Below are 16,590 nucleotides of genomic sequence, written 5' to 3'. Positions count from 1 at the left end.
TAAATAAGTCCTAATATAGGCTCTTAGAAGTGTCTGGTCGGATTCGGAGTTACTAGCCCTCCAGCGTCGCTCTAGATGTCTCTTCTGACGCTTCATCTCCCGTAGCTCCTCGGTAAACCAAGGTGCCCTCCGGGATCCACAATCACGGAGAGGTCACAAAGGCGCGATCCAGTCTAACGCCCCTGATGCCGCCTTATCTTCTTGCTCCATCGCCCCCATATCGCCCCCTTTTTGTTCCTTCGCCCCCACGTTGCCCCTTTTTGTTCCATCACCCCCCTGTCCAGGTTAAGAACCACTGATGTAGACAGTCTGGAGCTTAAACAGGTGCAGCCATTTGACCATTTCCAACAGTTTCCAAGTAATTAACCTCAATACATAACACTGGCCATTCCCAAATCCTGCAACCGTTCTTCATATGTTTTAGTCTCCAGGCCTTTAATCATCTTAGGTGCTCTTCTTTGCACTTTTCCCAAAGTCTCAACATCTTTTTTGTAATGTGGTGACCCAAAACTGGATGCAGTATTCCAGGTGTGACCTTACTAAGGCTTTATAAAGCAGTACTAATACTTCACATGATTTTGATTCTGTTCCTCTGTTTATACAACCCAGAATTGTATTAGCTTTTTTGGCTGCTACTGCATACTGCTGACTCATGTTTAAGTGATCATCCACTAGTACTCCAAGGTCCCTCTCACAGTTACTGTTTTTGAGCCAGATTTTGCCTAATCTGTACTTGTATCTTTGGTTTTTCCTACCTAGATGTAAAACCTTGCTTTTCTCCACATTAAATATCCTTTTGTTAAATAGGACCCATTGTTCAAGTCTGTCAAGATCTTTTTGGATTCTGAGCTTGTCTTCTGGGGTGTTGGCTATTCCTGCCAGCTTAATGTCATCTGCAAATTTGGTGAGATCCCCTCTATTCCCTCATCTAAGTCATTTATGAAGATGTTGAAGAGTACTGGGCCTAAAACAGAATCTTGTGGTACTCAACTGCTTATTTCCCTTCATGTAGATGTAGTAGCATTAAGGACTACTCAATGAGTATGGTTTGTCAGTGTTACAAATCCATCTGGTGGTGATGCTGTCTATTCCACATTTTTCTAGCTTACCAAGAAGTAGGTTGTGGTCTACTTCGTCAAATGCCTTGTTGAAGTCTAAATATACCATCTTCACAGCATTTCACCAGTCTACTAATTTAGTCACTGTCTAAGAATGAAATAAGATTATTTTGGCATGATCTGTTTTTAACAAACCCATGCTGGCTACTAGTTATAACTTTATTTGTTGCTAGATGCTCACAGATCTGTTTTTTGATTATTTTTTCCAGTATCTTCCCAGGCATTGATGTCAGACTGATTGGTCTGTAGTTTGCTGGGTCTATTTTTTTTTTTTTTAAGATGGGAACCACAGCTCTTTTCCAATCCTCTGGTAGTTCCCCAGTGCTCCAAGATTTTTTAAAGATATGATACAATGATTCTGAGATAACATCTGCCAGCTCCTTCAGAATTCTGGAATATAATCCATCACTTCCCGGTGATATATTCACTCTTGCCCAAGGTTCTGGCAATTTCAACTCCCTCTGTCACTTCTTCTCTATTAGTAAGAATTAGGTCTAGTATAGCTTTTCCTTTAGTTCCCTCCTCTACCTTTTGGGTGATAAAGTTGTCAGCTAAGTTGGTTAGGAATCTGTTTGATCTCCCATTTGCTGCAGTTTATCTCCCAGTTGATATCAGGATAGTTAAAGTCTCCCATTACTACTGTTGTATGTTTCTTACATACATTTGTTAACCGATTAGCAAAGAGTTCATCTATTTCTTCTGCTTGGTTGGGTGGCCTGTAGTATACTCCTATAGCAATGTCATTCTTTTTTTCCTTTTATATTGACCCATATGGATTCTAGGTTGTTTTCAGTTTTGCTTTTGTGTATTTCTGTAGAGATGTGTAGTGAACTTTTATATATAATACAACTCCACCTCCTCTTTTGTTGGATATGTTTCTTTTGAATAGTTTATATCCTTCCATCAGTACATTCCAGTCATGAGTTTCAATCCACCAGGTTTCAGTAATGGCAACTATATCATATCTGCCTTCTTGTACTAATACTTCAAGTTCACCCTGCTTGTTCCCTAAACTTTGAGCGTTAGTTTATAGGCATTTGAGTCCTTTATTGGTCTTAAGTATGTTTCTTGTATTTCCCTCTTTGTAACTGGGATTTCCATCCTTTCCATCACTGTCTATTTCATTGTTTTTCTTTTGTTTTTCTTTTTTCTCTTTACTCCCTTCCTCCTTATCTAGTAGTTTTTGTTTGGAATTAGGTTCTATAGGTCATGACGTTTGCCCCCCCCCCTCATTTTTAGTTTAAAGCCCTTTTGATAAGATTAGCAAGTCATTTTCCAAATATATTCTTTCCAGTACTTGTAAGGTATATATGTAGGCTCATTTTTTTATTGAAGCTGTTCGTTCCCTATTTTGTTCAATTTGGTATATTGGTTTTTTTTATGTTCACATATGGGGTCATCAGTTTTTTGGGAAGCTGTTTGCTCCCTATTGTGTTTTATTTTGTTGTAGTCTTCTTGTTTAGGTTGGGATTTCTTGCTTTGCTCATTGAGTTTCAGAGTGGCTATAGTTGCCTCTAAACCAGTGATGGCGAACCTTTTAGAGACTGAGTGCCCAAACTGCAACCCAAAGCCCACTTATTTATCGCCAGGTGCTGGGTGGGCGTGGCCCATTGGGTGGGCATGGCTATGGTGGTCACACAGACTGGGTGGGCGTGGCTAGGGAGGGCGTGGCTGGGGAGGGCATGGCCACCTCAATGTTGCTCGTGGGGAGAGACACCTGTAGGGGCCAAGCAGGGTTGGGGGAGATCCAGGGGGTCTCTGGTGGGTGGGGCAATGGGCAGGAGGCTCATCCTGTGGGGTGAGGTGAGGCAAGGCAGGGGGCAGGGCGGAGGTGCCATTGACTAAATTTTCCCACCTCCTATGTGGGCAATGCTTCTCCTAAGATGAGCCCGCGTGTGCCTTCACATGTGGTCTGGCAATGTGGAAGTACAAGCATTCAGAGAAAAACTCCTCAAGAAGAGTGTGCGCACATCTGGTTCCTGATCACGGCGTATGCAGTCATGCGGAGAGACTTGTCTCTTCGCTGGCTGTTTTCCCTCCACCGGTAGACCCTTAATCGGGTCGAAAAGTCGCCCTGGAGGGGCGACCACTGTCGAGGCCCTCGTCGACTGCGGAAGGGCGGCAGCTCCTTCCACGGTCCGAGCCAGCTCCTTAGGACCGACGGAGAAAAGATTGGCCAGTAAAATGGCTGATCACCCAGCTGCACCAGCCGAAAGTCAGAAGAACAGCTAAGCATAAAGAACCACCGTGGAGAATCTGGGTGAGACCTTTCCTTCCCTCTCTTTGCCCTAACTACTCTCCTGTAAAAAGCTTTTGAACTACTTCCCTGCTTTAAGAAAGCGGTGTTTGTGTATTTGGGAAAAAGAGCTCTGGAAATTAAAGAAATAAATCAGCTAATTTTTTATTGACTAATTAATTTTTTGGATACCTAGGGGTCCTGAAATTTTTTTTTACCATTGAACATTATTATTATTCAACTTATTATGTTGGAGATATCTTTTTGTTTTGTTTTGTTTTTTTCTATTTTTCTAATGAGATAAACTTTTATTAACCTGGAAAAAAGATTTTATAGTCTACTGAGGACATCTTGTGGCAAAAATTGTTATCGCAACTGCATTTTCTTTTGCTGTTTGAAGATGGATTTGATCTTGAAATGATAATAAAAGCGAATAGATAAAGGATTTGAAACAGCTGGGTGGTGAACTTGCCTATTAGAAATTGGAGATGGATATTTGTGACTATTACTAAATATAGCCTCCACTAAAAGATTAAAATATTTTTTTTCACCACTGAAATGGAGGAAACTTACCCACAGCTTGATTGTGAACTTATATTGGAAAAAATCTTGGAAGCTACGGAGTATATGAAATCTTGGAGAAAAATTAAAGATGACATTTCAGAATCACAAACTGATTCTCAAATTTTAATGGATCAAGCTATAGGGCAAGGAACAATAGAGGAGGAACAGAGTAACCCCAAAGAGGCCTCTACCCAACAACATATACAAATGTAAAGAGATGGAGGATCCATATCTACAGCTCAACTATGAACTTATACCTTGAGAAATTGTGGAAACTACTGAGCAAATCAACTTTACACAACCTCATATACAATTTATGGAGGATTTTGATGATCAAAGAATAACTTTAATTGAGATACCTGAAATGTCAAAAATAACAGAGATTGACATCCAGACACAAGTTACTGAAAATTGTGATAACGTGGACAATCAACTAATAATTACAACATGGAATAAAACTGATTACACCATTCAGATGACACTGGAAGAAAGGGAAGAGAACTTTGACCAGTCTGAAGTGTTGAGAAATACCTCTATTCAAATATTGAGGTTTGATGATGCAGAAGCTTTACTATGGAAACCGGTTTGGCACAAAAAGAAAGCTAGAGTTAGATTTAAAAATGTGATTTAAAACTTCATTTAATGGGTTAAAAAGGCTTTAGAGATCTTGACTGATTTAATAACTAACGGAGTACGTAAATTCTGTAAGAGCATATCCTTTGTAATAATGTTTTGTTTTAGATATGATAATTATTTGGAGGGGTAAACTTTACCTAATGGGTTAAAAAGACTTTTTATAGATATAGATTGATTGATAGAATATATATTTAATAGATAGAAATATATCTTTTGGATTGATACTTTTATTTTAAGTAAGACAATTATTTTGTAATAGAAGAATAAGAGGGATTTGTGATAAGAGAAGAAATGGTATCAATAAATGATTTATTAGATTAAGAAATAGATTATATGTAGAAAATATAAGAATGTTATGTTATACATTATATGTAGAAAATAGAATGCTGTTGGAATAATATATTCATTTTAGGTATAATTATTATGTTAGGGAAAAGGGAAATGAGGGATACCCAAAGTGTTAATAATATGTTTATTCAAGGCTAAATTGGAATATGGTATTTGTAAATTAGTAAAGTTTAAAAACAGGATTTGGATCTTTATAACTGAAATGTGATTGATGACTGATTTGACTGATTGAACTCTATTTAGAAATGTATCAATTTGAATATGTAATATTATATGAGGGAAATAGAGAGGGAACCTTTAATGATTTAACCTGAGTTATATATGTATGATTTTGCTTTTGGATGATTGATGTCCCCATCACCACGCTGTTTCCTAAGCACCTTGATGTAAAAATTAAAAAACCAATAAAATTTGTTTAAAAAAAGAAAAAAGAGCATGCGCATACTCCCCTACCCAGCCGGGGCTTTTCTAGCCCCGCCCTCTACTCTCAAGGCGCCAAACACCCTGCTTCCGTTGAGACTGCGGCAGAGTGGCCTAGCAATGGAGACATGGAAGCGATAGGCCAGCCAATGCGTGCATGGGTGTATGGAGCGGTTATCAACAGCAGCAGCAACAGTAGCTCCGTGCAGTAAAAGGGGCACATGCAGTTTGGGCGGTGTCAATGGGGGCGGGGGAGTGGCTGCTTCCTGGAAGATGGGGACCAGAGTCAGCTGCAGCAGGCAGAGGATAATAAAAGCTTAAAATAAAAATAAGTCTAAAAAGGATCGACACTTTCTGACCAAGAAGTTCCAGCACTGCTTCGAGCCCCGCGTTCTCATGGCCCACAGTGGTTTGTTGCCAAGGCCATGTTGGTGGAGCCGTGCCCCCCAAACAGAGAAAGTGGGTGTCCAGCCAGGCCCAATGCCCCTGCTAGCAGCGAAAGCCTCCCGGTTCCTCTGTTCACTGTTGATGGGGAAATAGTCCCAGAAGTATCGCCGGATGGCCCAGGCGGAGTGGCGGCCCCTGAAAGATGGTGTCTCCCAGTCCAGGTAGAGCCAGGCTGCATAGTCAAGCTCCAGCAGCCAGCCGTTCCTAAGCAGCAGCAGCAGGTAAAGCTTCAGGCAGCACTGGGCTACAAGAGAGGAAGTGGGTGACCCTCTCCTCCACCTTGCCAGCCCCCGAGCAGTGGCAGCTGTGGCACTCTGAATGTGCTCAGGAGCCCATTGCTCCGGCTGCTCCCGCCTGCAGACAGCCCCAGCTGAGAGGAAGTGGCAGTACCCTGCAGGGCTGGAGCAGTCAGGGTTTGGGAAGGCAGCCCCACGCGAAGCAAGGCAAGCCACCGCCGACAATAGCCAAGCCGGGTACCATAACTGCCTACCCACCCCACCTAGGGCTCTTTGGAGTAATGGTTATTACTAGAAGGCACACTGCACTTCCTGAGAAGATCCTTCCCAGAGGATGAACCAAGTACTAATCATCATGTCTCTCACCAGGCTGAATCCTGCCCCCCCCATCTTGCAATTTACAGCTTTCATTTGCAGGGTGCCAATCTATTTGAGGGATTGCAGTACACAAGGCTGTCGGTGCCTTCCGCGGCTTGTATCAGGAAGCCTGCAGCAGAGCAGGGAGGAGCATAAGCAGGACGTCCCACCCGGGAAAAAGCAACAAGCGGCACCAGCTGGTTGCAGGCCCGCCATTCTCCACTCCCCCTAATCCGATTTTAGGCAAGCAGTGCCAAGGACAGGCCTCCCACCTCCCTCCCCTTCCGCCCCTTCGGGCAGCCAGTTCCCACTCTAATTCTCACCCCTTAGTTCAAAGTAATGTGCTTGTCCCAGCCCTGCCCCTTCAATGGGCTTCGGCAGTGATCATTGGCTCTCTCGGGCCCGAGCTGCTGCGCTCGGAGCCAGGACAGTGCCAGGGAGGGGCCGATCTTAGGAGGAGAGCACTCCGCAGTTTCAGTGCCGTGATGGGGTACTGATAGGAACAAATGAGTCGATTATCGTAAAGGTCACGCATCTTCCTGAGCCCATCATTTGCTCACTATTGTCTCTGCCTCCTGCCTTTTCTTAAACCGGCGTCTTTGCGGATCCAGCCTCTTTGTCCTTTCATGCTCCGCTTGCAGGGTGCTGTCCACCGTCTCTTTTGATTTCCTTTCTCGCCGCTGGATATTTTCTATCTATTCCTATGAGTCAGGGCTTTGGGTGGTGATCGGCTGCTTGCGTCCACCAATCCCTCCATCCCACACTGGCCATGACCGCCAGCCACCGCTGCCTCTCCTGCAACCTCCCCCGCGGCTGGGACACAGCCAAGTTTGCCACTGCCAGCACCGTCCCATCCTCACCCAGCGCCAGGAAGACCCACTGGAGGACAGTGGCCATTTGGGGGCGCTGCCAGAGCAACAGGCGCAGCGGGGCAAACCGCAACCACATGGCCAGCGCAATGAAGTCAGGCTCCTACAGGTTTCCCACCAAGCACAGCTGCAGCTTATCACGGAGGGATGAGCTCCTCCTCTGCAAGGCCTTGCCCTGCTGGCCCGTAAGCGAGGCATGGCTGCACTGCTGCGGGGGGGGGGAAGGGATGCCTCCCCAACGGCAGCTCCAGGCTGGGAGGCCTTAGGCCAATGATGGTGAACTTTTAGAGACCACGTATGCTGGGACAATGATGCGTGCCCAAAGAGAGGGCTCAGCGTGCTGCCCCTGGCACGCATGCCAAAGGCAGCACACCACTGCTCTCTAAACCCTTTACTTTTTCTTCTAGTAATTCAGAGTCCATTTGATACATACATAGTTTGGGTCTTCTGTGGGCATAAGCTGAAACATATGGCGCACTTTGCAAGTCGCTATAGTGTCAGTCTCTATCTCCGTGACTTTTTCCTTTGTTTGCTAAAAAATTTAAAATTTCTAAAATTTAAATATTCTGTGTTGCAAAGTGTCAGTTTACAACAGTTCTTGACCTTTTGTTCTCTGTCTTGAAAAATTCATCAGGTTCCCTGTTTTAAGTTTCTGTCTTTTTTTCTGTGATATTTTATTTTTTTCCTCTTAGATCATTAAGAGTTTAAAAATTTCTGAAGAATTAAAGTAAATTTTTTTTCAATGTTTAAATAAGAAATTTTAAATTTTTAAAAAATTAAAAAAGGATTTATAAAAACATTGAAAAAAGCATTTTAAAATTGAAAAAGATTTAAAATTTTTTTTAAAATTAAATAAGATTAATATTGACTAGGTACTCTCTCCAGACCCTAAATTAGTGGATGCATCTGATCCTTTATCTCCCTTTTGTATGGAAAAGGAATCATCAGTTATTTCCTTTCTATGGATCAGTCTTTGAGGACCTGAAGTTTCTACTTTTATCCCATGTTTCCCTGAAAATAAGACCCGGTCTTATTTTTATTTTTTTTGCCTTCAAAAGAGGCACCAGGACTTATTTTTGGGGGGTGTCTTTTCCACTCACCTCGTGGTGGCGGCACCAACAGCCCTATCCAGCCAGCCCACTTCTGTGGCTGAAGGAGCAGTTTTATTCTGCAGCTGAGAAGGGAGCTCTGGCCTGCATTTCATCATCAGAGGCCTTCCCGGAAGGTCTTTGCAGCTGAGAACCAAGCTATAGATTAAATCCGTAGCTTGTGTCTCAGCTGCAGAGGTCTTTCCAGAAAAGCCAGTGATAGCAAAATGCAGGCTGGGTACACCGCAGAAGTGGGCTGGCGAGGAGAGGCAGGTGTCAATTCATGGGAGGCCTGGTAAGTGAGTTAGGGGCGCATGGGGCAGCTCCACCCCTGCCCTAACTTGATTTTTAGGTGTGTTCCTCGCCCCCAAACTAGGTCTTATTTTGGGGATAGGTCTTATTTTTGGGAAAACACACTATGATCTTCTTCTCTTGAATTTTTGTATTTGACACCTTCCCTAAGGTGTGTCCTCTGATGGACCTATAGGAGTGAGGGAACCATAGCTTTTTCTTCCTATCATTGGGTAAAAAGAGGAAATCTGTAGAAGTTTTGCTAATTTTTCTTTTAAAGAAGCATCCACTATTCTAATGATCCATCAGTAACCTTGAAATATTTTAAAAAATGAAAAATTACCAGTCCACTGATGAATTTGTAAAATTTAAACAAAACAAAAAGTGGATTTCAGCAGTCTGCCATTTGAAGATCTTTTTGAAAGGGGCAAAAAGCCCAGGATGAAATGGATGCAGAGGGCAGGGCTAGGGATAGGAGAAGAAGGGACATTCTGGTCTCAGTTCACATTCACCAATTAGAGCAGGGCTTTTCAGCCAGTGGTATGGGTACCACCTGTGGTACATTGGCACCTGGCAGGTGGTACGCGACCATCCTAGAAAAGTGGTAGTGGGGGAGGGGAATGAGCTGAACCAATGGCAGCACCACATAAGTCTGAGCGAGATGGCTGGAGCTGCAGGGCTGTCAGGGCTCAGAAGCGCCAGGATCAGTGCCAGGCTCCAGCTGGAACTAGGCACTGATCCTGGTGCTTCTGCTGAGCCCAGAAGAAGCGCCGATCAGCTGGAATGTTGCAGCATCTCCAGGGTCTTGTGATTTACATTCAGATGCTTGGCAACTAATTCATATTTATGATGGTCACAGTGTCCCAGGATCATGTGAAGTAACCAAAATCTGCTGCAGCCACCCAGCAAACAGGAGGAATAAAAACCAAACACCCCCTCACCCCACCCCCGCTGCCAATCCTCAACAGAAATGTTCACAACAATGGAAACCTCAGACAGGAGAAAGAGTGCCGCCAGGTGAGAAGGCAGGTGTCTTGCTCGGCTGTGGCTTGGGGGGCACTTTTTTCAGTGCCATTATAACTTGCACAGTCACTAAGCAAGGTGTTGTAAGTTGAGGACTATCTGTACTTTATCACTTTTTTCCTTTTTTTGGTCATCAAGTTTTTGACCTCTTGCTAGGCGACTGGTGGTACTTGGATATTGCCATATCATAAAAGTGGTACAATGGGTGAAAAGGTTGAAAAGCCCTGAATTAGAGCAAAGAGATTTACCTACAATGAAATGAAGAGCTCTACCAGATGTGATTGCCTGGGCTGATGGAAATCAGATAAACAAGTTTTACTACAGAGCAAGAAGACAGGCAAAGGCTGTTGTTACAGGGGGGGAAGGGGGTAGATGGGCAGCATTGTAAAAAATCAGGGATATTTGCAAATTCTGAGGTAGTTTACATTAGAGTTGCAGCAAACTCATCAAAACTGAATAATATAACTGAAGATTGAAAGCAGGGTTTATTATAGCTCTTCCAAATCCTTTCTATGGAAGGACAGATAAACCGGTATGTGATGGAGTATATATAGAAAGCCTGACTTGGCTTTCTAAAAAAAAGTAAGTCCAGCTCCTGCAGTTGAGAAGCGCTCCCACTTCTGAAGTTAATCCTGACTACATAAAATGCATGTAGTTACATTTGCTCAAAAACAATTATTCCTGTTGTGTACAAGAGCAAGAAAAGCGGATTTTACAAGGAAACCTTAGTCGAGCATAGTCGAAAGCACTGATTTCCAAGCTCAACATGGCTGGGATGGGCTGCTCGCTTACACGGGCACGGCGATAATAATTTGGAGAGCCGTCTCGCGTTCCTCCTGCCCCCTCCCAGGTCGCGACCTCTGGCTTGCGTTGCCTGCCTGGAGCCGAACTAGGAGCTTCTTCCCGCCCGAAATACTGTTTGAATCGAAGAGACCCGCCCAGCAGTCCGCCACTAGTGAACCAATCCAAAGACGAAGCACTCCGGCTCCTGCCCGGAGCCTGCTCATGATTGGTCGGATCAGGCGAGGGAGTGGAATGGGGAATCAGGCAGGTTATAATGTATCCAAATTAATAGCGCGGAATAAAATTAAAAAAGCAACAAACAGCGTCCGGGCAGAGGGGGCGGGGCCAAGGGAAGGGAGGTTGCCCTGGCGAGGCTGCAGCTCAATGGGTGGGGCGGGCTTGGCACTTTCTGTGCCGGCTCCTCGCTTGGACGGGCAAGCGAAGGGCGGCGCTGCCTGCCACGGCTATCCTCAGCGGCTTTCCTTCTCAGTACAGCCCCGCCCCGAGGGAGCCGAGCCCCCCAAAACACCTCCCTGGGTCGACATTCTAGCAGCATCTGCATCGATCTGTCTTGTCACATCCCGACGGCTGCCTTTAACCGGGCCAACCCCTCTTTAGGGGCAGCAGCGAGACTAGCCCTTTAGCCGAGTAGGCAACGCGGCGCAAAGCGCTGGCTTCTGCTCTGCTTGACAAGTACTGGGAGAAGAGCCTACCTCCCGGGAGTCGAGGTAAGTGCCGAAGAGCGAACAGGATTCCCGCCCGTGGGAAGGCCGCCGCCTCCGCCGTCGGGGAGATGGGAAAAATTTAGCTAGCCCCTGTCGGCCTGTTGTCAAAACAAACGTAAAGAATGAAATGAGATGCGGAGCATCTACGCCTCTACAGAATGCTTTTCCCGCACGCTGGAAATAGTAGCCGCTTTCAAGCAGGACCGGCAGGCAGCCCGGCCGGTGTAGAGTACAACTGCGCGAGCTTCGGTGCCAACACCTCTTGCTGCAAAAGAAGCCTATTTGCGGCAGTGCAAGAATCCTGTTCGCCTGGTCGTCAGTTCATTCATTTTCGCCTGTCCTTTTTCCCTGAAGGTGCCTTGTGCGGGCATGCAGCTGGGAAATGCCGAGATCCGGGCTGGAGACCGGCTAACCGGGGCTGCTGCCCGGGGGGATATAGCTGAGGTCCGACACCTTCTGCATCTGGAGCTGGTGCATCCTGATTCCCATAATCGCTTTGGCAAGACTGCGCTGCAGGTAAGTGAGGCATCCCATGGTTCCTGTTTCCTAGGGAGAAAACAGTGTCTACTAGAGACACCGGAGGCCTGGGTGAAGAGGCTCTGATTCTGCAGTTTTCCCCAAACTCTGTTCACTACCATTGGTTTGGCACTTCTAGGAAAAGTGGCTGCTGTTTCAAGGACATCTCTCTAAACCAAAAATTGATTCTAGATTGTAGCCCAATAATTGATTATGGCCACAGTACCCTCTCCATATTTTTATAGTCTTTTCCATCTTTTCTACCTTTGCATGAAAGCTCACCCAGCATTTAAACATAATCATTGTGTTTTAAATAAATAGTACAAAAACACAGGCCAAACAGGCTAGCACTGCTTCCTGTTGGGTTCAAGCCAAATAGGGTTATTTAAAGGGCATGAGGTGGCTTGTCTACAGCTAGTTTGGAGAAAAGAGGTACACCCTGTCTTGCTTGTATAATTACTGGAAGATCTGCCTAGGCTGAAGTATAGCTCTTCAACCAACCAACTCCACTATTCTGTTCTGTTTTATCTTGCCTGCCTGTCTATTTCCTTTTATAACAGATAACAAGGTTGGCCTTGGAAAAGGCAGAATTATGGATTTTGTGATTTTCGATCTAGAGTCCATGAATGTAATTATTATGGCTGTGCAAGTGATTAATATAATAATTGCTTATTTAATTAATTCAGTTTTGCCCAAACCATTAAATCATATTAACTATGTATAAACTAAATTAGTTATTTGTTTATGTTTCAGTATGTTGTACAAACATAGCCTTCAATGGAAGGTAGCCTTCCCTATTATTTCCCATAATCAGCAAATGGGGTTAAGGCTTGCCTGCCAACCTACTGAGAGGAGTTGAGGCTATATATCCCCTGCTTTGTTCTCTTTCATCCTTCATCTTCCTGCAGGTAATGATGTTTGGCAATATCTTTGTGGCTGAAGAACTGCTGAAGCAAGGTGCCAACCCTAACATTCAAGATGGATCTGGCACAACACCTGCTCATGATGCTGCCCGCACTGGCTTTCTTGATACCTTGAAAATCCTGGTGGAGCATGGTGCAGATGTCAATGTCCCAGATGCTTCTGGCTCACTGCCCATCCATGTTGCTATTCGAGAAGGTCACACAGATGTGGTTTGCTTCCTGGCACCTCAATCCCAACTGCAGCATAAGGACTATAAGGGGCGAACACCACTGGAGCTAGCAGAGCATCTTGGGCTTTCACACATCCAGTGCATCCTTGAGCAGCACCTCTTTGTCCCAGCTTAATTTCAGAAAGAGCCCTCTGGTCTGGACCAAGCTAACTCTCCTCTGCCTGCTAGAGGAGACTGTCCTTTTTCCCCCCAAAGCCCCAGAACAAAGATAGTTCCTCTTGCCCTACCTCAAAATGTGCATTGAATTATTTGTTTCTATTTATACATATTGTATGAGTTCTCCTCTGTACTACTGATTTCCAGCTTTTTCCAAATGTGCCAGTTCCTTGGAAATCACATTGCACTGCAGCATTTCTGCTTGACTTTTTCTAGTACCACCCTCTTGCGTTTCTTCCCTTGAATTGGTCTCTAAAATTAGATGTATTTTTGGGTACCATTCAGGTTGAACAGATTAGGCTCTTTTTGAGAGAAAGCCTACATTTGCTGCTAGACTGGGACCTCCTTCCATTCCCACCTATCCCAAAATTTCAGCAGTCTTATGATGTTTGATATTTTCCTTTTGAAGTATAATTCTGTCTCCCTCTTCTATTATATGGAAGGATTTAGCAATTCTCTGAAGCATTGCACTAGGTTCCTAACAAGAATTATCATAGTGGTTATCATTCTAGAGCACCAACAGTAAATATATTAAATGGTGATTGACAGAAAACTAGCCTTGAATGGAAAACATGACTAGGATTTTTTTCTTCTTGGTGGACAAGATATTTGTTCACATTTCTTTGTCAAATGCAGGATCCAGAACTCTACAAGGTCTAATTGTGCAGGAGTCTAACTCTGTTTTTTTTTTTTTTAAAGTTTTCGCCATTTTGTGCTCTTCCTAGTTTCTATCTCAGGAGAACTTATAACTCCTGAGCCATTAGTAGTTGTTTCCCTCTTGGCATTTTGGTGGTTGGCCCACGTTTTACGCACTTCTAAAGTGTGCTGAATCTTTATCTTTAGCTAAAGTGTTCAAGGCTTGTTTTGAAGGCTTGTTCCCTGTAATGAATTTGTGGATGCAAGCAATGTATATAGTAAGTTTTAAAGGAGGAAAAATGTATTTCTATTTATTATGATTTGCAAGGGTGCATTTTATGGAATGACTAATTTAATTATTAAAACATTAAATCTATTTGTGATTTACTGACATTTGATCTTGGGGAACACTCCAAGGTAAAAATCTTTTTGCTTTCATGGGGTTGATTCCTAATCTCTTCATTATGGGTGGCTTCCTGAATACCCTTTAATAAAAGTTGAATCCCAAAAGTCTGTAAGGGGAAAATAGCAATAGCAATAACAGTTAGACTTGTATACCACTTCACTTTATAGCCCCTTCTAAGCGGTTTACAGAGTCAGCATATTGCCCCAGCAATCTGGGCCTTCATTTTACCGACCTTGGGAGGATGGAAGGTTAAGTCAATCTTGAGCCGGTGACACTTGAACTCCTCGCAGCCGGCACTCAGCAGAAGTAGCCTGCAGTACTGCATTCTAACCACTGAGCCACCATGGCGCAGTGTGAATCTCTGCTCTTGCCAAGCCTCTATACCAGTGATGACGAACTTTTTAGAGACTGAGTGCCCAAACTGTAACCCAAAACCCACTTATGTATCTCCAGGTGCCAGGTGGGCGTGGCCCACTGGGTGGGTGTGGTCCACTGAGTGGGCATGACTACAGTCAGGGCAGCATGGGTAGCTGTGGCCAGGGTGGGCCTGGTCACCTTAATGTTGCTCCTGGGGAGGGATGTCTGTGGGGGCCCGGTAGGGTTGGAGATCCAGGGGGTCTGGTGGTTGGATCAGTGGGCCGGAGGCTTGTCCTGCAGGCGTGCCATTGCCGTGGGCAAGGCGAGGCAGGGGCAGGGGCTGGTTGCAGACAAAGGAGGCTCCAGTGAGGAGGAGGTGGTGGAAAAGGATTTAAGCAAGCTTAGCAACCGGAGTGGGGATCCCGCCCCCAAAACAAATGTTGGTAACCTCAAAGCACGACAGAAGAAACCAAAACCTGCTGCAACCACCCAGCAGATGGGAGGAGAATAAAAACCAAACAGCCCCCCCCTGCCAATCCTCAACAGAAATGCTAATGACAACGAAAGCCTCAGACGGGGAAAAGCGCGGGCAGGCGGGCGTCTTGCCCAGCTGATGGCTTGGGGGGGGAAAGGGGCAGCTACATTCCCTCCCAAGCGCTGCCATCTCACAAAAGCAGGATGAAAACTCCAAAAAGCGATAAGGAAAAAAAGTTAAAAACAGAAGACTCTATCAGAACACCTATATTAGCAGATGCAATTGATATAAAATCTGAATGAAGAATAGTCAATAAAGCATTCTTGGTTGTCTATTTTATCTTTCCTAATAAGCTGTAACCAACTTCCTCTCTTCACTTTGGAAAACCTCTGGGTCCCACGCCATTCCACATACCTGCAAGAAAGCAGCTGCTCTAACTAACTTTGAAATGTGGCACCACTGATTTAACTGCTGTCACATTGCAAGTACAGCTGGAGTTTACAGTACTAGTTTATCCAGCATATGTTATTTATTTTATCTTTCTTCTTATACAAAACTACACCTTCTATACACCAGACGAGGGTAGAAGGAGGAGGAGAAAAAGCAGGCCCGTCTCTCCCCATGGCCTCGGGCAGGATACACCCCTTCACCGTGTGGTCATGCTCGTCGGCTTGGCCCTGCAAGACCAGCGGGGCCGCCACGCACCACGGGGGGCCTGGCCGGCGCCATCCCGTTGTTGCTGCTGCCACCGGGGGGGCCGCTGCTTTCGCCGTGCCCATTGCGTTGTCCAGGAGCTGTGCCGGAGTGGACGCCGCTTGCAGCGGCTGGCAACAGCTTGTAGTTGTAGATCTCGAAGGGCGTCGCATGAGCTCTTCCATCTTCCTTGTGGCAGTCCCGGGCGCTCATTTCTTTCCCTGCTGCCCAGGCCTGCGGTTCCTGGACGGCCTCCAGCGGCTGCAGAGGGGAGAGGAGTATAGCCGAAAGAATATAGGGGTCTTCAGATGTGGCCCTTTGTGACTTCTGGACTTCGACTCCCAGAATCTCTCAGCCAGTGTATGTTGACTGTATGATTGACTGTTTTTAATTTTCTTTTTAGTTTTATTGTATTAGGGTTTGTACAGGTGTAAGTGATGGAGCTGGGAACGAGAACTGGTGCCCCCTCTGCTGAGTGTGTAAACAGAAGTGGGGGGGGCGTACTTCCCAGCTTGATATGAATGTGAGATGTGGCCTGCTGGGAGGGGGGACGGTGGGAGGGAGACCTGCGGGGTGGGTGGGGAGTTTTCGGGGGTGGAGGTGGGCCGGAACATCCCGGTTATCATAGGGAGAGGTAGATATGGTGGGAGCCAAGGGGCGGGCCATCTTCGGGGAACAAGGACTCGCTGCATTAAAGCGATTACTTGTTCCGGTCCCTTGGACTCTTCTCCAATACCTGGAGAGGGGGGTGTTCAGGACCCTGGCCTCAGGTTGCTGCTTCTTAATGCCAGGTCAGTTATTAATAAAGCTCCCCTCATCCGGGACTTGATACTAGATGAGGAGGCTGACCTGGCATGTATTACTGAGACCTGGCTGGGCCAAGAGGGAGGTGTTCCTCTCTCCGAGATGTGCCCAGACAGGTTTCAGATAATGCACCAACCGCGACTCCAGGGAAGGGGTGGGGGAGTGGCGATTCTTGTCCGAGAATCCTTGAGACCTCGCAGGATCCCTGCCCCAGAGGTTGTTGAGTGTGAGTCTCTTCTCTTGAGGTTGGATT

The 16,590-nt window shown here is 45.5% G+C and overlaps 1 protein-coding gene across 1 annotated transcript; it reads left to right on the top strand.

Annotated features, from left to right (window-relative positions):
• Positions 1 to 10,760: 10,760 nt before the first annotated feature.
• Positions 10,761 to 13,978, top strand: CDKN2D (cyclin dependent kinase inhibitor 2D). The gene is made up of 3 exons (XM_039364315.1): positions 10,761 to 11,144; positions 11,496 to 11,657; positions 12,566 to 13,978. The coding sequence occupies exons 2-3, from the start codon at positions 11,511 to 11,513 to the stop codon at positions 12,923 to 12,925; spliced, it is 507 nt and encodes a 168-aa protein (XP_039220249.1). The 5' UTR covers positions 10,761 to 11,144; positions 11,496 to 11,510; the 3' UTR covers positions 12,926 to 13,978.
• Positions 13,979 to 16,590: the final 2,612 nt, after the last annotated feature.

Source organism: Crotalus tigris, unplaced genomic scaffold (genome assembly GCF_016545835.1).
Source record: "Crotalus tigris isolate CLP2741 ecotype Arizona unplaced genomic scaffold, ASM1654583v1 scf7180000019721.812232, whole genome shotgun sequence".
Classification (NCBI taxonomy): Eukaryota; Metazoa; Chordata; class Lepidosauria; order Squamata; family Viperidae; genus Crotalus; species Crotalus tigris.
Note: the sequence above shows the minus strand (reverse complement) of the source record. Positions and strands in the feature narration are given on the sequence as shown.

What these genes read in the sequence shown, in the direction of transcription:
- CDKN2D (XM_039364315.1), top strand. Translation starts at nt 11,511, where the DNA reads ATGCAGCTGGGAAATGCCGAGATCCGGGCTGGAGACCGGCTAACCGGG. An exon ending in TTGGCAAGACTGCGCTGCAG is followed by an intron (nt 11,658 to 12,565) that starts GTAAGTGAGGCA and finishes ATCTTCCTGCAG; the next exon opens with GTAATGATGTTTGGCAATAT.